This window comes from Cetorhinus maximus, chromosome 3, assembly GCF_964194155.1.
Source record: "Cetorhinus maximus chromosome 3, sCetMax3.hap1.1, whole genome shotgun sequence".
Lineage (NCBI taxonomy): Eukaryota > Metazoa > Chordata > Chondrichthyes > Lamniformes > Cetorhinidae > Cetorhinus > Cetorhinus maximus.
In genome coordinates, this window is record NC_135881.1 from 187,658,343 (window position 1) to 187,682,746 (window position 24,404).

Sequence of the window (24,404 nt, forward strand, 5' to 3'; positions counted from 1 at the left end):
CTGAAGCATAGTTAGGTTGGTGTTTGGTTTCAATGCAAACTGTATTCGGGTGCCTGGTATTATTTCAGAGCTGGTCTGATTTGCATGCTGCAAAATCTATGGTGAATTATACTGATTCTGTAAAAGGGCTGTGTCAAAGTAATTCTTCTGAAATTCAAATCAAATTATTTTCACTGATCAAGCAGAATTTCAGTTAAATATATATTTTTATTTATTGGGAATGATGCTTTTTGATTTGATGGGAGTAAGTTTCAACCTGAGCAATTTTCTGCTTTTGCAGTTATTTTTAGCATCGATGGAAAATGAGAAGATTCTCTATAAGGTGTACTCTGAGGTTTGCAACACATTAAAGCCTATGCATTTGTGTGAAGTTTGACTTTTGCAGTTAAAAAGCAAAGTTGCCATTGATCACCATAATCATCTGTTTGAGGTGTTTCCAATTTCTCTTGTCCTGTCTCGTGTACCTCTCCGGCTTTCCTTCCCCCTTTTATGATGCTCCTTAAAACTTACCTCTTTGGCCAACCTTTTGGTTCACGTCCCAGCATCTCTCTGGCTCGGAGTCAAATTTTGCTTGCAAATCACTCCTGTGAAGTGCCTTTGGACAGCTTAGTAAGTTAAATAAAGCCATATAAGTACAGTTTGTTATTCTTTTGATGTCTTTTTTATTTGGTTGCGCAGGGATTTCTGCAAACCTCCAGCATAGTTTGTTCCAGTGAGCTTTTGCTTTTGAAAAATATCTATAGGCAGAATCTTCGGCTTGGCGGGCGGGGCTCGCTCGCTGAGGCGTAAAATGATGTGGGGTGACATCGAGTGTGCGTCCATACGTCACCGCACGTCATTTAGATTTTCAGTTCGGCTGCGCGCCCGCCGAACTGTCAAAGGCCTATTGAGGCCTGTTCAACAGCAATTAAGGCAATCAGCTGAGCTGCCCGTCCAACCTTGAGGTTGGCGGGCAGGCGAAGAGCCCAGACGGCCTTCACATTTTTCATGGGACCTCATCCATGGGCGGGATGAGGTTTCATGAATGATTTAAGATTTTCTGAAAAATTTTTTGTTAAAATTAATGCACGTGTCCCAGCTCATGTGACAGTTTCACTTAAGGGGACATGTCATAAATTTTTTTTCAACAATTTATTAAACTGTTTAAACTTAAAACTAATTAGGTGCCTCAGGGAGTTTTCTGAGCTCTTTTGCAGGCAAAAGAGTGCATTCCTGACTCAGGCAACCGCCCCCGCCCCTCCTGTGCATATCGCTTCTGGACACGCGTCATGCTGGGTGGGCCTTAATCGGCCCACCAAGGAAAAATGGCGGCGCCCAGCCGATCAGGGGCGCCAATTGGCTGCGCACCCACTTGCGCCCACTCGCGCCCGCCCTCGCTCAACCCCCCCCACAAAGGGGGGAAAATTCTCCCCTATATTCTTGGGTGTCACCTATGGCTCAAGTTGATAGCATCCTTGCCTAAAAGTCAGAAATATATGGGTTCAAGCCCCATTTTATGTACTTGGGCACGTAATTCCTCCTGACGCGTCAGGCACTACTGAGAGAGTGCTGCTGTATTAGAGATGTCATCTTTCAGATGAGACGTTAGATCAATGCCCCAAATGCTGTCCAGGATAGATGTAGAAGATTCCTTGGCAATATTTGAAGACAAATAGGGAAGTCGTACCGGTGTGCTGGCCACTATTTATCCTATAATGGACATCATTAAAATAAACTAGCTGCTCATTACCACTTTGTTGTTTGTGGGGCTTTACCGTATTGTGCAAATTCTTGCTGTGTTTCCTATGTTATAACAGGGCCTACAGTTCAATAGTACTTGATTGACCGGAATGTACTTTGGAACACCCTGAGGTCAGCAAAGGTGCTATAAAAATGCAAGCCTGTCTTTCCAAGCCAATAAATATGACTTACTATATGTTAATCTACACAAGATGTCGAGATGAATGGGCTTTTGTCAAGGTAATGCAATCCAAGGAGAGAGTTCAGGGAAAAGCCTGGATGTAGGTTAAAGGAAAGGAAGCTTGAGGGTAGATTGAGGTGAAGCTAGACCACAGCCCCAGACATAGATATATGGGATGGAGTGTCTCAGAAGGGTCACTGGTGGGACTCTTCTTGTCTCTGTATACCTAAATTGCACTGAAACACAAAACTCCAGGTAAGATACTTAAATTGACCAATGGTACCAAACTGAGAGGGCTGCTAAGAGGAGAGAGCCAAGATTGTATTAAAAAAGTCCTTGATGATGCATTCATCCATCACGAACACAACTTGCCCATATCCTGCTCAAGTGAGAATGCAAATGCATCTAGAAACAGGATGTGAATACATTATGTATGGATGGGATAGATTTTGTTAGGGAGCCAATCAAAATGTAGGGTGTTAGTTGACTCATTGCTCACTCTGTCCAAGTAGCATGAGGCCTCAATAAAGGAAAATAAAGTGGATCCTGGGTATGTCATAGAAACTTTACCAAGATGCACAGGCCTTTCAGCCCCTCGAGCCTGTTCTGCCATTCAATTAGATCATAGCTGATCACTACCTCAACTCTATTTACCTGTTCTAATTCCATATCTCTTAACCCTTTATTCACCTTAAGTTATCATTTAATTCAAGTTAAACGACTTGAGTTGAAGAGTAGAATATATTTCAGAATGTGCAACTGCAATTTTTAAAATAAGTATGGCATCTGTCTGTATACGGGGACAATGGACTGTGCCAAGGGTGTATGTCACTTCCATATTGTCTGTTATGGCTGTAGCAGCCAATTTGTGAGTGGTAGTCCCTTCTGCAGCTGGCACAAATGAATAACATTGGTCCAAGGTCGACTGATGCTTTTTCCTTCCGGTAGGCTCTCTTTTCTGCCACCTGGTCATTTATTTTCTCCTCTGCTTTTTCCTTGCCCTTCCTGACTATTTGTCTCCAGGCACTCCGGTCAGCTGCAAAGACTTCCTGTGTATTGACTCCAATCTTGGTCAGCTTGAAGTCTCGCAGACATCCTTATATCACAGACATGGGCAACATGTCAGTCTCGTGTCTACAGAGCTTGCCATAGAGCTTGTCTTTGGGGATGTGGCTGTCATCCATTCGGTTGACATGACCCAGCCAATGGATTCACCACTGACTCAAGGGCAAACATGCTGGGGACCCCTGCACACTGGTGTACTTCCATATTCAGCACTCTGCCTTGCTAGGAGATGTCCAATATTTGTCTGAGGCAGTTGAGGTTGAAGCTGTTCAGCTGCTTTTCTTGGCTTGCACAAGTTGTCTGTGCCTTGCTACTGTAAAGGAGAGTGCTGAGAACACAAGTCTGGTACACATGGAGCTTTGTATTTTCAGTTAGTTTGTTGTTGGTCCACATTCATTTTCTCAACTTTAACATGACAGCTGCGACCTTGGTAACCCTGGTGCTGATTTCAACATCAAGCGATAGATTGCTGATCATTGTTGATCCAAGGTACGTGAAGCTGTCAACGATCTCCAGAGTGAGGTTGTCAATGTTGATGGAAGGTTCAGTCTCTATGTCCTGGCCCATAACTTTGGTCTTCCTGATGCTGATTGTCAGTCCAAACTCCTTGCAGACCAGGAAGAGCTGATCTACTAGCTGTTGTAAGCAAACTTCGGTATGGGATGCCAGTGTGGCACAATCACCAAACAGTAACTCACAGACTAGGGTATTATGCACTTTGATCTTGGTGCGCAGTCTTGCCAAGTTGAACAGCTTGCTTTCAGATAGACAACCTCATTTGAGTTGCTTAGAGTGTATAATAGCATCATGGAGAAAAATATGCCAAAGAGAGTTGGTGCCAGGACACAGCGCTGCTTTACTCTGCCCCTAATCTTGAAAGCCACTGATGATGCTCCATTGTAACTGAGGAAACTGTGTGTTCTCGTGGAAAGAAGAAATGATGGCCAGGATTCCAGGTGGGAAGCCTATTTTTTTACAGCAGTTTGAAGAGTCCATCTCTGCTGACAAGGCTGAAGGCCTTGGTGAGGTCTATGAAAGTAATGTAGGGCGGTCTGCTGAAATGAGAAAAATCATATCAACCATCGATCTCCCAGCTCTGAAGCCACACTGAGACTCAGGGTAGATGCGTGATGCCAGGATCTGAAATCTGGTCACAGCAGTGCGACCAAAGGCCTTCCCCACAATACTTAACAAGGAGATGCCTTGATAATTGTTACAGTCACTGCGATCCCCTTTGTTTTTGTACAAGGTAACTATTTTTGCACCACGCATTTCTTGAGGCACAAGTCTTTCCTTCCAGCAAAGACACAAGTTCATGGAGATGCTGCAGCAGTGCTGATTTTCCACTTTTGATGATTTCAGGTGGAATGCCATTGCTTCCTAGAGCATTACCACTGGCAAGACGGTCAATTTGTTGAGCTTTGCTATGGTGGGCTCGCTGTCCAGCTCCTCATGACAGGAAAGTCCTGAGAGCTTCTTCAGTGTCAATGTTCTTGTTTGTGTAGAGTTTGAGATCATGCTCCACCCACCTTTTCCAACTGCCTGCTAGGTTCAGTGATGATCATCCCTGTCTTTGTCTTCAAGGGAGATGGTTTGGTTGCTGCTAGGCCTGTTGCTTTCTCAATTTCTTCATACATCCCCCTAGCATCCCCAGATTCAGCAACAGATTGTACGCTGTTGCAGAGTTTCAACCAGCATTGATTGGTGCAGAGCAGTCTGCTGAGACTTGATTCTGGTGGCCCTGAGAGCATCTAGATTTTGTTTGCTGGGGACTTTCAGGAGGGCTGTTCTCTTGGTTGCAGTAGCTGGCTCCATTTCAGTCCAGTAAGCCTTAAACCAGTCAATTCGAGTCATGGCATGAATTATTCCAATTATTTCAGTCTCTGCCACACCTGCTAAAAGAACACAGCAAGGCATCAGTCTTTAATTAAAATAAGTAATACAGTTTTTATAAGTGCATTAGATTTCGGAGATGTGTACTTAGAAGGGATTTGAAAAATTAGCATTAATTCCTGGGGAACTGTGACTGAGATATGACCAGCAGATCCACAGGGATTGAAAATTTCCAATTAATTCCAGATTTTAAAACTTCAATAAAATGGCTGAGGATTTGGAACTGGTCAATCAATTAACCCAATTGGGGTGGGAATACAACTGATGCTGACTATAAATGACGTGTTTTTAAAATTGAAGTAAAATATATCAAATACACGCACATCTCCAAAGCCAACAGAAATGAATATATGGCTGATTTAAAAAAAAAAGACATGTTGCTCAAATGCTAGCCATTTTACGTTGCTACTATGCAGTAACACCATTGGCAGAATTTTCTGGCTGGTGTGTGGGTGGCGGAGCCCGCATATCAGCACTTAAAATGTCATGCGCTGACGTCGCGCGAGCGTCCCGACGTCAGCGCGCGGCATCGCAATATTTAGGTTAGCGGGCGCGCTATGCAGCGGGACGTAAAGGCTTTGTTAAGGCCCTTAACTTGCCAATTGTCAACAATTTTGAGGGGTCAGTGCAAACTTCGGCTCGGTGCGCGGGCCCAACGGGCAGGCGGGTAGGTGATTTTTTATTAAAACTCATTCACTGGCGGGATATGTGGACTCAGAGGGATTGTTCATCTTTTTCATGAAGTATTTAATGCAGAAAGTGTTTTAAACTTGCCTGCGTGATTGTTAGCAGTGCACATCGATTTCCAAGAGCTTTTTATGTACTTTGAAACCAGTCTGCAGACAGTTATCTTTATCGGGCCTGCAGCTTTCCAGAGGCCTCCATTTAGCCTGGGTATGGGTTCTGATGTCTCCACTGGAGGCAGCTCCTCTGAGGAGGAAGGGAGAGATAGAATAAGGAGGAGGTCAGGACTGGACAATCAGCCTCCAAGGGAGCCACCTTTGGGAGGCCAGGCGCAGGCCCAAGGGGCACAGGGCCAAGAGGTTCTCCAAGCTGGAAGGGGCTGCAGAAGACGCCACTATCCTGCTGCCAGGGTATACAGGCGGCGACGCAGCTACCTCAATATGACTGAGGTGCAGTGCCGAAGGAGGCTCCGTCTCTCAAGGGAGACGGTCAACTATATCTGTCAGATGATTGGCCCTGAGATCTCCCCTAACTGTGTGGGTGGACACCCCATGCCAGCGACTCTGAAGCTCACAGTTGCCCTCCACTTCTATGCCTCTGGCTCCTTCCAGGGCTCGGTGGGTGACCACACTTGTGTCAAGCAGGTCACAGATGCTCTGTTCAGACGTGCATTGACCTTCATCCACTTCCGCTACGACCAGGCAAGTCAGGCAGAGTGAGCCAGAGGTTTCGCGGCCTTTGCTGGCTTCCCCTGCGTCCAGAGTGCAATAGACTGTACACATGTGGCCATCAAGGCGCCAGCAGGTGAGCCCGGTGCCTTCGTCAACAGGAAGGGCTTCCACTCCATGAACGTGCAGATAGTGTGTGACCACAGGATGCAGATTCTGCACGTTTGTGCAAGGTACCCAGGCAGCTCCCACGACGCCTACATCCTCAGACACTCCCAGGTGCCGGGGCTCTTCAGTGCACCGGCTCGGCTGGATGGTTGGCTGCTGGGTGACAAGGACTCATGACGCCACTACACCGTCCAAGAACAGAAGCTGAGCAGTGGTACAATAGGAGCCAGGGCACCACAAGGGCTGAGGTGGAGAGAACCATCGGTCTTCTCAAGATGCACTTCCATTGCCTGGACTGCTCAGAGGGTGCACTCCAGTACCCCCCAGAGCGTGTCTCTGTGATAGTTGTAGCATGCTGCACTCTGCACAATCTTGCGCTGGAAAGGGGGGATGCAGCTGACGATGAAAACCTTGACGCCCTGGATGAGGCTGCACATGATGAATCCAGCAGTGCCTCAGAGGATGAGGAAGCACAGGGCGATGATGAGGGGCAGCACGCTGACCCACTACTACACCAAGGAGGCAGGGACACCCGGGACAATTTAATCCAGCGAACCTTTAGCTAGCTCCACACACATGGATCAGCAGGAGCAGCATTGCCTGGCGCTTCCACACGTGGCACTTAGGTGCTACATCTTCCACCTCATCAGCTGCAACTAAGGGCTTAGTACAGAAACATCAATGTCCACTCAAACACTCGAGATATCTGTGTAACGTACAAATGCAGCACAAAGGAAACACCCTCAGCCATGGTCAGAAAAGTGGAGTTTATTCCATCCAACATCAAACAGAAACGTCTCTATGACAAACATAGCTATTCGTTCCCTAATCTAAGGCCAACACAAAATCACCAGTGACATACCCGCTGAGTGCCTGACGTGCCTTATGCATTCGTTTGCGGGTGCTACGTCTTGGTGCCGCCCCATCGCTCGGAGTGGCTTGTGAGACAGCCTACTGACTCTGCTGTCCTGTTGGTGTCGATGACCTTGGCAGGCATCCTCTGGCCTGTGGAGCCTGTGATGGCCCCGCCTGGGAGGGAGTTGCCAGTTCCAGAACTGGCACCTCCCCAGTTGTCGCAGCCTCAACAGATACAACGGTCACTGGCAGAGGGGCGGAGGAGCTGCTGCTCTCATCTGGAGTGCCCTGAGAGGAGCTCGCAGCGATGACAGGCAGCTGCTGCACCGACGTGAGGTCCCATTGGACCTCCCTGCTCACCATAGGTGCATGGGCACCGAGCGCCGACGCTTGGTGCCCACAACATCTCCCGCATTGGGAATGACCACCCGTGGCCATTACCGCCTGAGGGCTTGCAAGTCAGAGCATAGCCCAATCATAAGAGTCTCCATCCGATCGAAGCCCCTCTCCATGAGAGTCGCCAGTCTCTCAGTGGAGGAAGCCTGAAGCTCTGTCCTGAGGTTCGTGCCTTCACTGACACTCTGCCTGGACTCCTCCATCGCAGAGACCAACTGAAGCACACCCTCATGCAACCCTGCCACATGCAAATGCGATTCCTGCCGCTTGTCCTGCAGCTGCTGCATTGGTGACATCTCCAGGGGCACATCATCAGTGCTGGACTCAGCATGTGCCTGGTCCCCTGCAGCCCTCTGGCTGCTGGCACCATCGGCACTCTCTGTCCCTACCATCTCCGCCAGCGATTGTGAAGTGCCCTCTCCACTGTGACCCGGGACTCTAGCCGACGGTAAATTCCCCACCGCAGTGTTTGTGGCTGCGCTGGTGCCTGGCTGGCTGAAATGATGTGTCGCAAGTTGCACGTCTTGGCCCTCAGGTGTGGAGGGGGGGCTGCGGTGTCGTTGGCCACGGCCATGCGGCGGTGATGCTGAAATTAACAACAAGGACAGTGTATCAGTTAGCGTTCACTCAGTTAAACCTTTCATCCCTTTTCGCTCCCCCAACCTCGTAAGTCACTCACCCTTCCAGACCCTAAGGAGACGAACATTGGTGGAGTGGAAAAGAGTCAAGAGTTGGCCCAAACATTAGATGCGCATACAGACAGGCTGGTCAGATGGCTTAAGGAATGCCACAAGGAATGTTATGTGCCATTGGAGTGGGGAGAGTGCAGAGGTACCTGACCTGGATGCATTGTGGCCTGGATAGTTGCGGTGCTGAGGAAACATCGCAAACAGTTGTGACATTTGCCGTGGATCACAGGAGATTGACAGGTCACATTATTGACCTTCTTCCACTAGGAGGAGCATAGACCGGGTGGGCAGAAGGCAACATTTCCCCTTGGTGCAGGGATGAGTAACGTGGTGGCATTTATTTAAGTTGAGTGCCATGAGGTTCACAGCTGAGGTGCTGAGGACCTTTTGGACAGAGTAATGTGGGGTGCACTGGCTGAAAGGGTGGTGGAGGTTCCAACCCCTCTAAGATGCAAAATGTCTTTGGCTGTGCAGCAGCGATGCCATGGCATGTTAGACCATGGGGATAGTGGTCACAAATGGGATAAGGCGACTTTGGAAGGTGCTAGAGACGCGCATCCTCAAGGGGACGAGGGTCCCTTCTGTATGACCCACACGCCAGAGTGTCTCAGTCTGTGAATGAGCAGTGTTGCAGCATTAATGATTGCAGCAACCATTAGTGGTTTGGATGGTGGGCAGACAGAGTGGCTGGGACTCTGGACCTCAAATACCTGGCCGCTGGACCCCAACCTCACCGCTACCTGCCGCCCTGGCCGCCTGTCTCCTCCCCAGCTCCATGGCCTGCTCCTCGAAGGTGGTGAGGCACTGGAGCAGGGCGTGCCCACCACCAGTCCGCTGGTGCTCCCTGAAATTGTGCTCAGTTTTTGCCTGCAGAACAGAGAAGACGATTTATTGGGGCTGATCGCTCATGTACTCTGCATGCGCACACTGCACCCCAACCACAGTGGCCCATCTGAGGCCTCCAGCGGCTCCTGTCCACACTACTGGTGATCGGTCCCCGGAAGATAGTACGGCTGGTCCCCACCCCCTCCCCCATCGGCCACCTAGGACACATTTGGCGTCCATCACTTTGAATAGCACACGGGTCTTAGCGCCTATGGCAAGGAGGCACAACTAGGTGCGGCGCCGAGGCCAGCAGATGGCTCTTGGCCACGACACCTTGAGGCTCCCCTTCCACCATCTCATCACCATCAATAAGACATGTGTTGAAGTTCTGAGTATGTGTCTAGCTGCCTCCCTTGCAGGTTGCCCCCAGACTACTCAAATGCGACAAACACCAACATATGCTGCGGGGAGAACCCATCTTCTCCTCAACCACAAAGGCTGATGTAAACATGGTCACTATCTGTTTGCCCACCCAGCCTGCGCCAAATGCCCAGTGCAGTAACGACACTAAGACGTGCATGTGTGGGGGCCTCAAAGGCTAAGGCTACCTGCTGGGTCAAATGACCAAGGCTGACATGGTACTCACCCTTCCAGAGTGCAACAAATCATTGTATCATTTGCGGCACTATGTTCCTGTGCGCCGCACATCGTCATGGGCGCTTACTGTGTCACCCACCTCCTCCCATGCCTGCCTGGTGACATGGGGGGCCCTCCTCCTCCCATCCTCCGGATACAAAATATCCCGATGGTTGGACACCTCCTCGAGGAGGACAGCAAGGCAGGCATCTGAGAAGCGAGGGGCACACTGGCCTCTCCTGCAGCCTGCCCCCCTCCTCCTGCTCCTGCTCCTGTCCTCTGAGAGGAGCCTCTCTCTCTCTCTGCGAGTGGCCATGGTGCAGTGCCTCAGCGAGGCTGCCTGGCCACTCTTTATACAGACTGCCGGTTCCCCATTGGAACCGGTGATCTGAACACGCCCGCCTCCGCAATGATTTTCCTGTTCTACATGGGAGTTGCTAACCCGCTGGGCGGGCCTTAATTGGCCCGCCCGTGCAAAATGGCGGTGTGGCCCGTTTCAGCGGCGGCAATCAGCTGCCCGCCCACCGCCGAGCCGGTTGGGCCCGCCTGCCTGTCAAGGGCAAAATTCTGCCCCATGAGTGGTATTCGCCACTAACAGGGTTCTGCAGTCGAGGTAGACGTTCTGTCTACCACACAAATGAGTAATGTGGTATGTGAATTTCAGCGCTGGTGTGATGCCAGGTGTGTAGGCCAACTGTCCCAATGAATGGTGGATCATATCAAACAGGAAGTTCCTTCGGCTGCTCACAACAGGCAAAATATTGACCATACCCAACCAGCCGGTGCTTGCAAAACTCAGAACATATTGTCCAACGTCAGATGTGATTCTACGATTGGACAGCACTTACACCCGAAACTAATTTAAGATTATCAGTCAGGCTTGCAGTATGGCTCACTTCTGCGTGATAGAAGTTACATATATTCACACACAGGGCCCTGTCCTTTGCAAACAGAAAGGATATGTCCATGCATTGCACCTTTTCCAACTAAACAAAATCTTGGCGGACAGCCATTCCCTGGTTCATTCCTTATGGCAATGCCTTGACCAATCAGAGAGTTGCCTGATTTGAATTTAAACAAAAGCTTGGTAGTTAATTGTTCCCTGGTGCATTCTCCATGGCAATACCTCTGCCAATCGGAGTCCACGTGCCAACCAATCAGCATCCACTTGTCATGCATTATAAATTGTTCCCTTTGAAATTTGGTATTCTTGTGATTCTGTCCTGATGAGTGCAAGATGAAAGGCTTTGACAGCATGTCACCTTTTTCAGCAATAGTCAAGTTCTGTACTACCAAGTGACTCAATAGAAATTAATATAGTTAAGAGGCAAGGTGGTTGACTGGTTATGCTCAAAGCCGAATAAGATTGAATGAAAACTAATTCTGTGGACTAAAAGTGCATAATGCTCAGAATAACATAGAAATTACAGCACAAAAACAAGCTATTTGGCCCAACTGCTCTTTGCTGGTGTTCATGTTCTCTGTGAATTTCCTCCCATCTCACTCTATCAACATGTCCTTCTATTCCTTTCTCCCTACTTGGGTTTTCAGTCTTCCCCTAAAATATATCTGCTATTTGCTTCAACTGCTACATGTGTTACCTGGTTACATATTTTAAACACTCTCTGGTTAAAGAAGATTTCCTGAATTCTTTATCAGCAAAACAAAGTCAAGTTCTGTGAACAGTTAAAGAAAACGAATACTGCTACTAAATCAGATTTAAGGATAATGGGAAACTGTGGTAGTGATTGGGAACAGCATTTTCTGCTATATCAGGAGTTAGTGGATCATCAAAGACTGCATTGGGCCATTGAAAGATGCTCAAGGAGAGGCCAAAAAAGACACTTGTGGTATGGTGGAAATGCTATCCAAATACTTAGCATGATCTATGTAAATGATCCCTCCTTGTCCTTGTCGATCTGCCTGCAGCTTTTGACACAGTTGACTACCATCTTCATCCAACTCCTCTCCACTGTCATCCAGCAGGGTGGGATTCCGCTCACTTGATTCCATTCTTACTATCTAATTGCGGCCAGGGAATCACTTGCAATGGCTTCTCTTCCTGCTCCTGCACCTTTACCTCTGGTGTCCCAGGAGGATCTATCTTTGGCCCCCTCCTCCTATTTCTCATCTCCATGCTGTCCCTCAATGGTATCATCAAATTCCCATTATCACTGATGACACCCTCATCACCATCTCTCTTGACCTCTCAATTGTCAGACTGCATTATTGAAATTTAGTACTGGATGAGCAGAAATTTCCTTGGATTAAATATTGGAAGACTGAAGCCATTTTTTTTCTGTCCTGCCACAAAAGCCATTCCCCTGGCTACTGATTCAATGCTGTCCCTGACAACTGTCTGTGGCTGAACCAGACTCCTCATAACTTTGGTGTTATATTTGACCTTGTGATGAGCTCCTGACCTCACATCTACGCTATCACTAAGAATAAAAGCAAAATACTGCAGATGCTGGAAATCTGAAACAAAAACAAAAATTTCTGGAAAAACTCAGCAGGCCTGACAGGTCTGACATCACTAAGAATGCCTATTTTCAACTCTGTAACATCCCTCCACGCGGCCCCAGCCTCAGCTGATCCGCTGTTAGAACCCTCATCTGTGCTTTGTTTGCATCTAGACTTGTTTCCGACCTCCCACATTCTACCCTCTCAATTTGGTCATCCAAAACTCTGCTGCCTGTGTCCTAACTGGCACCATGTTCCATTCACTTATCCCTCCTGTGTTCCTCCCAAAATGCTTCACAAGACCAATTTAGAGCAAGATTTGACACTGAATCACAAAAAGAAAAAATACTGGCTTGGACACCAAGGACAATGCCCCTGATCATCTTCGACTAGCGTTGTTTGAGTTTTTTCTTCCACAGAAGGAGATTCTCCCTGATGTTGGAATTTTCCCCTGAGTGCCATTGTTTAAACTAAAAGCTGACAAGCAGAGCTCAGAACTGTCACTTGACCAATAATCCAGAGAAAGCTCGTTCAAATCTCACAGTGTCAGTCTGTGAGTTTTAATTCTGTTTGAAAATATAAGGAAGTATATATATATATATATATATATATATATATATATATATATATATATATATATATATATATATAAATAAATAAAACTATATTGGTAAAAGTAACCACGAAGCTGTTCGTAGTAAAACACAACTGGTTCACTTTGAGACTGGTCTGACCTGTATGTGACCCCAGTCTCACAAAAACGTGGTTCCTCTATGAAGTGGCCTACTCAGTTTTGTCAGCCACTACAAAGAATACCCACGTGGACTGCAGCAGGTCAAAAAGAAGGCCGATCAGCAAATCCTTTTGTGCCGGATTGTATGACGTGAAGCCCACGGACAGCACGGCCTCCCAGTCCTTCCTGTCCTCTATCACGGAGGTCTTAGACAACAGTACGCGGGAGAGCCTGGACAAACCGCTAACTCCTCATGAACTGACTAAGGCCCTTGAGTCCTTCGAGAAGAGTAAAACTCCCGGAAGCGACGGCTTGCCGGCGGAGTTGTATTCGGCTCTGTGGGACTGGATGGGCCCAGACCTGCTAGAAGTGTACGAGAGTATGCTCCTGGCTGGTAGTATGTCAGAATCCATGAGGAAAGGCATCATCACCCTCATCTACAAGCACAAGGGGGGAAGGGAGGAAATTAGAAATTGGCGACCCATTTCACTGTTGAATGTGGACTATAAGATTCTGTCCAAGGTCATCACCAATCGGGTCAAATCCGCTCTGGAATTGGTGATTCACCCTGACCAGACCTGCACTGTGCCAGGCAGGAAGATCTCTGACAGCCTAGCGCTGCTCAGGGATACGATTGCCTATGTACAGGACAGGGGTGTGGACACCTGCCTCATCAGCTTGGATCAGGAGAAGGCCTTTGACAGAATATCGCACACCTACATGGTGGATGTGCTCTCCAAAATGGGGTTTGGGGAGGGAATTCGAAATTGGATCCAACTGCTCTACACTAACATCAGTAGCGCAGTCTCAGTCAATGGGTGGGAAACAGATAGCTTTCCGATTAAATCTGGAGTCAGGCAGGGCTGTCCTCTCTCGCCTGTTCTTTTCGTGTGTTGCATAGAACCCTTTGCCGAGTCCATCAGGAAGGATCCGGGCTTAAGAGGAGTGACGATCCCAGGCAATGGAGGCACTCAGGTAAAAGCTTCCCTGTACATGGATGATGTCGCCGTCTTCTGCTCAGATCCGCTGTCGGTGCGCAGACTGATCCACATCTGCGACCAGTTCGAACTGGCCTCAGGAGCCAAGGTAAATCGTGGGAAGAGCGAGGCCATGTTCTTTGAGAACTGGTCTGACCGATCCTTTGTCCCCTTCACTGTCAGGGCTGACGGCCTGAAGGTGCTGGGGATATGGTTCGGAGGGACCAGGGCATGCGCTAGAAACTGGAAGGAGCGAGTGTCTATGGTGAAAAGGAAACTGGGCATGTGGGAGCGACGCTCCCCCTCCATTGCGGGTAAGAACCTGGTCATCAGGTGTGAGGCACTCTCGCTGTTGCTGTACATGGCGCAGGTCTGGCCCATTCCACACTCCTGCGTGGTGACGATCACTCGAGCCATCTTCCGCTTTATCTGGAGGTCAAAAATGGATCGTGTCCGCAGGGACGTGATGTACAAGCCTCTAGATAAAGGGGGAAAAAACGTGCCCAACATCGCCCTCATACTGATGGCCACCTTTGTGTGTGGCTGCATCAAGCGGTGCGTAGACCCTCAGTACGCAAACACCAAGTGTCACTATGTGCTGAGGTTCTACCTGTCCCCGGTGTTGCGAAGGATGGGTCTGGCCACGCTGCCGCGGAACGCTCCAAGTAGTTGGACCGTGCCGTACCATCTGTCCCTCGTGGAAAAATTTATGCAGAAAAACACCTTTGACCACAAGTCCATCAGGCAGTGGTCAGCACGTAACGTCTTAGAGGCCCTGAGGAAAAAGGAGAGGGTGGATCCTGTGGGATGGTTCCCCGAGCAGACTGTCAAAGTCATTTGGCAGAATGCCTCATCGCCAGAACTTTCCAACAAGCACCAAGACGTGGCTTGGCTGGTGGTGAGAAAGGCCCTCCCCGTCAGATCCTTCCTACATGCCAGAAGTCTCACCCCCTCTGCACGTTGCCCTCGAGGTGGCTGTGGTGGGGAAGAGACCGTTGTTCACCTCTTTGTGGATTGTGCCTTTGCAAAGAAGGTCTGGAGAGAGATGCAGTGGTTGCTGTCGAGGTTCATCCCGAGCAGTTCTGTGACACAGGACTCTGTGCTCTACGGGCTGTTCCCAGGGACACACACCGAGACAAACATCAACTGCAGCTGGAGGATCATCAACTCGGTGAAAGATGCGCTTTGGTCTGCCCGAAACTTGTTGGTCTTCCAGCACAAAGAGTTGTCCCCGACCGAGTGTTGCAGACTGGCACATTCCAAAGTCCAGGACTACGTGCTGAGGGACGCACTGAAGCTTGGGGCAGCCGCCACAAAGGCACAATGGGGAAGGGTCGCTGCCTAAGACATTTCTGCCATAGTGCACCGAGGGGCTGGGAACTGTTTAAATCCCCTCGGGCTGTACAGCTCAAAATGAATGTAATATTCATTGTATGTATCAATGGATTTCGTTATACGTGTTGTAAAAGTTTGAACCTGTTTGTATTTTTGCGTTGGTGATTTTGAAATGTTTTGGAATGTTGTTTGAAGATATTTTGTGAATAAAGTATATTTTTGCAAAAAAAAAAAGAAGGCCCATCACCACCAGCTTTGGGGAGACTGGGGAGGGGCAGTAAAGTCTGGCCTTGACACTCACATCCTGAGAATGAGTAATAAGTGGACTTTTCAGAAACAGAAGTTTTTTACACATTGGAAAAAAAAATGGGGAGGGGAGAAAGATATTGGCCAGCATTTTCCATTCGTCGAGCGGGCTCGGCGAGAGTGGGCGAGGGTGGTCGGGAACCTGACTGCCGCCCGCAATCGGCTCCACAACGCCATTTTATGTGGGCGGGCCAATTAAGGCCCGCCCAGCGTAATACGCGAGTGGTAGCGCTGAGCTCTGTCTGTGTGGGCAGGGGGGGTAGGTGGGAGGAGGGAGAGTCGGGTCCAGTGCTCTTTTGCATGCATGCACGCGTGCGAAAGAGCGCTCCAATCTCCCTGAGGCTTGAAGCTGCCTCGAGGAGATTGAAACGCTTTTTAAAATAAATAAATAACTACAGCAAAAATTTAATGAAACATGTCCCCTCATGTGACTGTGTCACATGAGATGGGACATGTTATTATTTTTCAGAAAAAGTTTTTATTTAATTTGTAAAAGCTTTTGGAAACCTCGTCCCGTTCGTGGATGAGGTTTCCTAAAAAACGTAAAGGCTGCTTGGCCGCCTTGCCTGCCCGCCAACCGTAAGGTTGGACGGGCAGCGTGAGATTCAGGTTAATTACCAGGTTAATGGCCTTAACAGGCCAATCAGTTGTTGGTGGGCGCGCAGCCGACTCTGGCGTGTGCCCGCCGAACGAAATATCGCACAACTCCGCAGTGACGGCGAGACGCACGCCCGACGTCATCATGCGCCATTTAACGTTCTGGTGTGTTGGGCGTGTGCCCGCACGCTGAATGGAAAATCCAGCCCATTAATTTTATCTCCTTTTCTATATTTCCTGCAGATGAATTGTTATGACCGAAGATTGCGGAAAACTGGGCCTCAACGGGAGAACAGCAGAAATGACTTAGTTTCTCCTCCAGCACGTTCAAGAGTCAATGGCTGGACCTTACCTCTACATTCCTTCCAGCTGATTGCTTTTGTGCTTTATTTCTACCTGGCAGTCGTTGCCTTTGGGATTTACATACCAATGTTGCCATATGCTTGGAAAAATGCTGGTTATGCTGTATCCTTTACAAAATATGACTGGATCAACTCGTGTTAAATCGCAAGTAGCTCCTGTGCGTTGCATGATGTATATGTTTATTGGACTGGGATACACTCTTAAATTAATTTGATTATTTTTCTCACTGCCTAGAAAATTAGCACTACTTTCAAATAAATAGAGGTTACATAACAAACAATTAAATGAAGTTGTGTAGTGTCACACGCTCAAGTCGATCTTCCCCATGAAATGGGGTCAAAAGCTAAATAAATGCACCATTTTGAGATCATTATTTTCACCACGCTCAACATATTATAAATGAATTTTCTGCTCATTGTTCACTGAGTTCAAACTAAAATGTGGGTGGCTAGGGGGCTGGGATCAGGATCCCAATCCTCCAGGATTGCCTTGGAGTCTTCAGGACAAATCTCCAGAACACTGCTGTGAATAACCCGGGAGAAATGTCATGAGTGCAATGAGAGAGGGTTTATTTTTAAAGTTTTTGCTTACTAGTTAGAAAATGTTGGTCATGGGAGGGGGCGTGGTGTGGTGAGGGATGCTGCTTGACTAACAGTCAAGAATCAACCAATTGGGTAATGAGGAATCCATTTGCTTACAAGTTGGTGTGGGAAGGCGAAGCACCACGCGTATGGACACATTGTGCCTAAGTGTGGGGATGGGGTGGATGGAAGCATGCGGTCACAGTGAAATCCCCTGAGATATGTTCAATCAGAGCTGGTAAACCTAAGCTGGGTGGAGCTGACTGATGTGATTGATGAGCTAAAGAGTTAGTCTCAGATATAGCCCACTTGATTCATGTGCAGATGGAAAGTTCAACCTTGTGGATGATTCACAATTGAGCCCACGCACAAATGAAAGGTTCCATATTTGTGGTGGTTATCACCCTGGGCTACTACAGAAATGACTGAGTAACAAAACTTGGGATTTTATGTTTGGACACCTTAGTATTGAGTGGTATTAATGGTGCAGATCACAACAACGTCTCAGAACATCGTGGAGATTGAGATCCTAATTGTATATCTTGCCATCTGGATCGTAATTGAGCCTTGAGTGAATGAGCCTTCAATGAGCCCGCTCATCAGGCAGTGCTCCAATCTGACCTATTGTTTTTGCAAGAAGTACTGGCCTTGCCAGTGATGTTCACATCCCAAGAACCATCAAGAAAGAAGCTGACAAAGCGGCACCAATCCTCTTAAAGAATGCAGACTCCCAGTGTGCTAGCACAAGTAGGACTTTTTGTGGCCTGCACTAGCAAACCACTCGGTTGTATTTTTAAAAATTATTTCATGAGGTGTGAACATTGCTGCCAAGACCAGCATTTGTTGCCCATCCCTAATGGCCTTTGAGAAGGTGGTAGTGAGCCCCTTCTTCATTGCAGTCTATGTGGTATAGGTACACCCAAGGTGCTGTTAGGAAGGGAATTCCAGGGTTTTGATCCAGTGACAGTGAAGGAACAGCAATATAGTCCCAAGTCAGAATGGTCTGTGGGTTGGACAGAAACTTGCAGGTGGTAGCATCTGCTGCCCTTGTCCTTCTAGGTGGTAGAGGCCATGGGTTTGGAAGGTGCTGTCTCAGGAGCCTTGGTGAGTTGCAGCACTGCATCTTGTAGATGGGGTATACACAACTGCCATTGTGTCCCAGTGGTGGAGGGAGTGAATGTTTAAGTTGGGGGATGAGGGGCCAATCAAGTAGACTGCTTTGTCCTGGATGATGTTGAGCTTTTTGAGTGTTGTTGAAGCCACATATATCCTGGCAATTGGAGAGTATTCCATCACACTCCTGACTTGTTCCTTTGTAATGGTGAACAGGCTTTTGGAAGTCAGGAATCTGTTTATCGATTGCAGAATTCCCAAACTCCGACCTGCAGTTGAAGCCACAGTATTTATATGCTGCTCACTTCAGTTTCTGGTCAATGGTAACCCCCCAGGATGTTGATAGTGGGGGATTCAGTGATGGTAATGCTGTTGAATGTCAAGTGGAGATGGTTAGATTCTCTCTTATTGGGTCATTGCCTGGCACTTGTTTGGTGCAACTGTTACTTGCCACTTTTCAGCCCAAGCCTGAATGTTGTCCAGGTCTTGCTGCATAAGGACTGGACTGCTTCAGTATGGAACCTTTACTGCAGCTGTTCAAGAAGACAGCCACCACCACCTTCACAGGGCAACTCGTGATGCACAATAAATGCTGACCTTGTCAATGATGCCAAGAAGATGAATTTTTAAAAATCCTAGGTGAAAACTTGCTCCGTGTGTTTAGTTACTGGAATACATTTGCTGGCCAGTAGTGATGCTGTGAATATTACCAATATTGAAGCATCCCTTAACTCACTGATGCCTTTATTCAGTTAGCTAGACGGTCTCAAATATTACCTGGTGTTAAGATTCTGCCTGTACATTACTGTAAAGTATGGCTATTCTCACCAACCCACTATTTTTATTTGGAGCCCATATAATATGATTGGAAATACGTCTGGATATTGCAGTGCTGTTAGCTACATAGCAATGATCCTTTACAATGCCAGGATTATTCATTGCAAATGTTGGCTGTGACATTGTATCTAACAAAGTCACACCATTAATTTTTAATGTAGCAAGCACTCAAGGATGCAATTTTGAGGCTGGAGCTCAGTGACAATATTTGTATAATTTTGGCATACACTTAAAGATGTAATCGTGATTTATTGATGTATGATTTGGATTTGTTTTCCATGGTGAAGTGAAGTATCTACATGGACAGTCATTAGTGGTGGTGCAAAGTATCCAGCGATAGGCAGTCAATCTATAGTATAGAAAGGAAAAGACTGAAGCTGTTTTGTCCCACGATCTAATATCAGCCAACAGGGAAATGCCATTTCTACCTTTTATCATAGAGTCATAGAATGGCATAGCTCAGAAGGAGGCCATTCAGCTTTCAGAGTGTAATTCAGTTAGTCCCGCTCACCCATGGTTTCCCAATATCCCTACATGTTTTTTCTCCTTCAAGGATTTATCCAATTCTTTTTTGAAAGCTACTATTGAATCTTTTCTCACCACCCTGTCACGCAGTGCATTCCAACCATTTGTCATGTAAAAGGTGTTTTATATTTGCAGGAAAAATTTGCAGGACTACCAGGTAATGACTGAGGGGGCGGGGGAAGGGGTGAGAATAGCTTATTCAAAGAGTTGGCACAGACACGATGGGCCAAATGGCCTTTTCCTGTACTGTGTGATTCTATGTAAATAATGCTTTTAAAAAAAAAAGGCAGGAAGGATGTATTGATGGTTAGTACTTTGTTTCCTAGAAACTGTGGAAGAAGGCTTCATCTGAACCTTTCGCAAGACCCTTAGTGAGTTAGCATGACTCTCTAACAGGGATGGTCATTAGTAATGATAGAAAGTTGACCTAAAGCAGAGAGACTGAATCTATTATATGAAGCAGTTAATTTTCAGTGAGCATTTCAAGTTTTGTGCTGTTCATTTATGCATCTCTTTTAATATGCTAAACATGCTACACATCTTGTCTGAATCTCACTGACATAGCCAAAGATAAAAGTTGCATGGTTGAAAAACGCCTTCCAACCGGTCATGAACATTTTAAAAACAATTTTGAACTGGACCAGATTTGTAACCATTTCATAAAATCCTACATCACAGAAGGAGACCTTTTGGCCCATTGTGTCTATACCAACTCAGAGTTATCCAATTAGTTCTATTCCCATGCTCTTTAGCCCTTCAAATATTTATTCCATACCATTTTGAAGGTTTCTATTGAATCTGCTTCCAAGTGCTTGAAGAATAAAATAATTAATAATATATATACAGTCTTTGGCACTTGTGCTACCTTATCTATTTAAGAAGGAAACCCTAAAAAAAAAAGTTCAGCCAAACACTGAAGGTAATGTTATGATGTGGCTGCATCACCTAATAAAGGAGTTAGTGAATATGAAAAAGGAGCCCCTGAAACCTAAGAAATAGCTCCCATCAATCAAAAAGTAGCCCTCAAAAAAAAAGTTTTGACCCCTGGCTTCAACCACTCCACGTGGCTGTGAACTCCACATTCTCACCTCTGTAATTCCTCCTCATTCCCTTATTTGATCTGTTGGTGACTATCTCGTATTTATGTTTGTGCTCAAAATCATTCAGGTTTCTCAGTACAACAGCCAAAGGGGGCTGGAGAAGAATATTCAAATGGAAAATCAAATATTCCCAGGAAATGGACTAATTCCTTTCACTAGAACATGGATTAATATTTACTATGTAAGAATGAATAACAATAAATTAGAAGGTTCATTACATTTAACCATATTTTAATGCTACATTTTTTAATAATAAAAGTCCCACAGACACAATAATAAAAGCAGGTTGCCTAGCTGTATTGTGAATAGTTGCCATGGTAGGTTAGAAAGATGATATCCCTTAAATCCCCACAGCAACTTCAGTGCACCACCACTACCCATTGCCCCCCACCCCACTCCAAAACCTCTACCCATGGCTCAAAATTAGCCTCGTCCACCTTGCCATGATGAGAATCTTGTCTCTCTGCCTGTCAGGTAAATTCAAAGTGAAATGAGTTTGGGAAAATGAAAGGGTCAATATAGAGAAACTGTTTTCTCTGGTGGTGGGAATCCGAAACAAATCTGGGCTGGTGGAGGCAACCATTTTGAAATAAGAGCTAGGCCATTGAGGGGTAACATAAGGAATTAAATTTTCATGCAATGGGTAGTGGAAATCTGAAACTTTCTTTCTCCAAAATACTGGGGACCAATTGAAGATTTCAAAACTGAGATAGATAGATGTTGGTTGAAGATGTCAAGGGGTATTGATTTAATGGAGTTCAGATACAGGTCAGCCATGATCTAACTGAATAGTGAAGCAGGGTCAATGGGCTGAATGGCCCGCTCCTATTCTTATGTGAGTCTTTAGGGCACAAAACTAGAAATCATAAGACAAACACCCAAAAGTGACTGGGTGGGAAATGGTACTGCTCCAGCTGAAGTCACTCTTCTGAGGCCAGGAGAAAGGTATATTGTTTGAAAGTGTCAGTCATAGTTTCGTATAGCACTTTCACCTCTGAGTCAGTGAGTTGTGGCTTCAAGTCCAATGTTCCCTCTAATTTTCCTTTGCTCTGTGAGGTGCATTTGTTGCACTGTGCAGTCCCTTTAAGAATATCCTGTTTGTGCACATCTTAAAGGAACCACTGCTTATGCACAACCTGTTTGTCCCCTGCACAATAAATTCTAGATTGTTTTAAAGCCCATCACAGTCATTGAAGTGAAGTCATAGTTGTAATGTAGGCAATACAGCAGCCAATTTGTGCAATGCAGCAAGGCCCCACAAACAGTAATATAGTAACAGGTTAATTAGTCTGTTTTTAGTGCTTGTCTGAGGGATAAATGTTGGCCAGAATGTCAGTATAACTCCCCTGCTCATCAATAAAATAAGACAATGAGACCTTTTATGCCCAGTCGAGAGCAAATGGGGCCGCGGTTTAATGGTGTCATCTGAAAGATAGCACCTCCTTCAGTTCCGAATTGGAGTGTCAGTCAAAGCATGTGCTTAAACCCCTTGAGTGGGAGTTGAACCCACAACCTTCTGGCTCAGAGGGGCGAGTGTTATCACTGAGCAACGACCAACTTGACATATTGATGTCGACTGTATAGCATGAGTTCCAGTAGACCAACTGAGGAAGGAGTTAAAAGCATAAGGCATGTGCTCAATATTCAACAGATCTGTCTTCTGGTTAAATAAATAGGCTTTTGAAACTCTGTTGTCTCCCAGTGAAAATGTTTACTGTGGAATTAATAATAGAGAAGTTGAAGGAGAAAATCCTCTTGGAAACCAATGGTATACAAAGTTTCAGATGCAGCAACTTCAACCACTCACCAAATACAAGGGATATTATGAAAGAAAAATGATTTACAAGCCAAGTATCTACTTTCTTAACATCTGTAAATCTCACAATACAAACATAGTTTACCACAGTGTAAGGACCTGTCACTGTTCTTTGTCAGACTGCAACAATGAAGTCAAGGTAACCTTAGAATCCAATGGAAAATAAAGTGGTGTTTTATTAAAGATAGAAGATGTAGCACCTATCCTGACCCTGGGGATCCCAAGGCACTTCAAAATAACTTTGAATTGTGGTCGCTATTGTAACATATGAAGCGTGGCAGCCAATTCTCACACACAGAGCAAGCTCACACAAACAGCAACTTGATAAAGATAAGATAATCTGTTTTAGTGATGTTAATTGAGGAATAAATGTTGGCCAGGACACTGGAGATAATCCCCTGCTCTTCTTCAAAATAATGCCATAGATCCTTTATCACCCGAGAAGGCAGACAATGCCCTGCTTTAACTTTGCAAATGAAAACAGCACCTCTGACAGTGCAGCACTCCCTCAGCAGTGTGCTGAAGTGCTTAGATTACTGCAAATCACTGGATTGGGACTTGAACCCATAGGCTTGAATATTTCCCACATCAAGTGGGAATTAATGGCCAGCCAGCATGAAACGCACACTGAAAAGCTCAGCGCTGCTGGTGTGGGGGTGGGAAGAGGGCGGGTGACGAATGTCGTCGCGGGTGAGTGCTTCCACTGAGCTTCCTGAAGGCAGACAGCTGCCTCAGGAGCTGCAGACCTCCAAATAATAAAACACAAAAAGGCTGCAAAAGATGCCCATGCAGCACAATCAAGCACCTGAAAGCATACCTCATTTAAAAAATGCTGTCCCCAGATATTTCTTTTTATTTTGTTTCCTAAAGGAGATTTCATCCTGCCCTTGGATGAGGTTTCATCAAAAATGTAAAGACCGCCTGGCTGATTGGCCCTTCCGCCAACCGTAAGCTTGGACAGGCCACTAATAATCGCTGACAATTGCGCCGTTAATGGGCTTAATTGCTGACTTAAATGCTGGGCAGGCGCGCTTCTGACTGCCGTTTGCACCCGCAGAGTGAAATATCGCGCAAGTGTGCGATGATGTAGAGACGCTTGCCTGGCGTCATCTTGCCTGATTTTATGCCCGTCCAGGTCAGGCGCGTGCCCACCTGCAGAACGTAAAATTCTGCTTATAAGCTTCTGGCTCTGTGAGACCCCCTGGCTGACCTATATCAAAGCTGTAATCTATTGGCAACAACAAACCAGTTGTGTGTTTCATGTTTTATTTTACTGCACCAGGGTCTGAATTAGCCTGTGAAAAAGAGAGAGTTTTCATTTTTGTATGTCCTAGAATGTTGGACAGGAAGCAACCAACTGGTCTTCCTAGCCTGTCCCAGACTGTTGTCATGCTTTCTACTTGAGGGTCAAGGAGGACAGCAAGGTGAAGTTTGTTGCCATTTGCATGGGATTGCATCGGATTTCCAGCCACATTCTCTCATTTCCCTTCAAACAGCGAACCAATTGTTCAGTCTCGATTCCTGTGTACAGTCCTGAACTAAAGGTATGAGTCGTGTCAACTTGTTTTAATTTCCTTTACTTCCTAAGTCTAGGTTTATCCCTTAACACCAGTGGATTCAGATAATTGGCCTGTTGTTTGTGTATCATTTCATTGTCCACCTGGTTGCTGTCTCCATTGACCCAGCAGACAACAGTGTTCGTACCAGAAAAAACTACAATGCTCCTATGCCAACACTTGATCGAGCCAAGCATCCCCATGTCATCCAGAACCAGCACTGCTACCTGTGTGAAGTGGAAGTGTATGTATCAGCCTGGTTAAACATTATAAAGGGTTCATGAGCTGACACATTCTATTCCAAATGAGTCTCGGCACTTTTA

General features: G+C 46.5%; 1 protein-coding gene across 2 annotated transcripts in view; it reads left to right on the forward strand.

Moving 5' to 3' along the window:
• zdhhc11 (zDHHC palmitoyltransferase 11) overlaps positions 1 to 24,404 on the forward strand; it is a 145,854-nt gene that overhangs the window by 82,662 nt on the left and 38,788 nt on the right. For both annotated transcript variants that reach the window (XM_078539449.1, XM_078539448.1), the window contains exons 2-3: positions 16,434 to 16,655; positions 24,147 to 24,325. In XM_078539449.1, the coding sequence (XP_078395575.1) occupies positions 16,434 to 16,655; positions 24,147 to 24,325 (401 nt within the window). The remainder of the gene's footprint in view (positions 1 to 16,433; positions 16,656 to 24,146; positions 24,326 to 24,404) is intronic.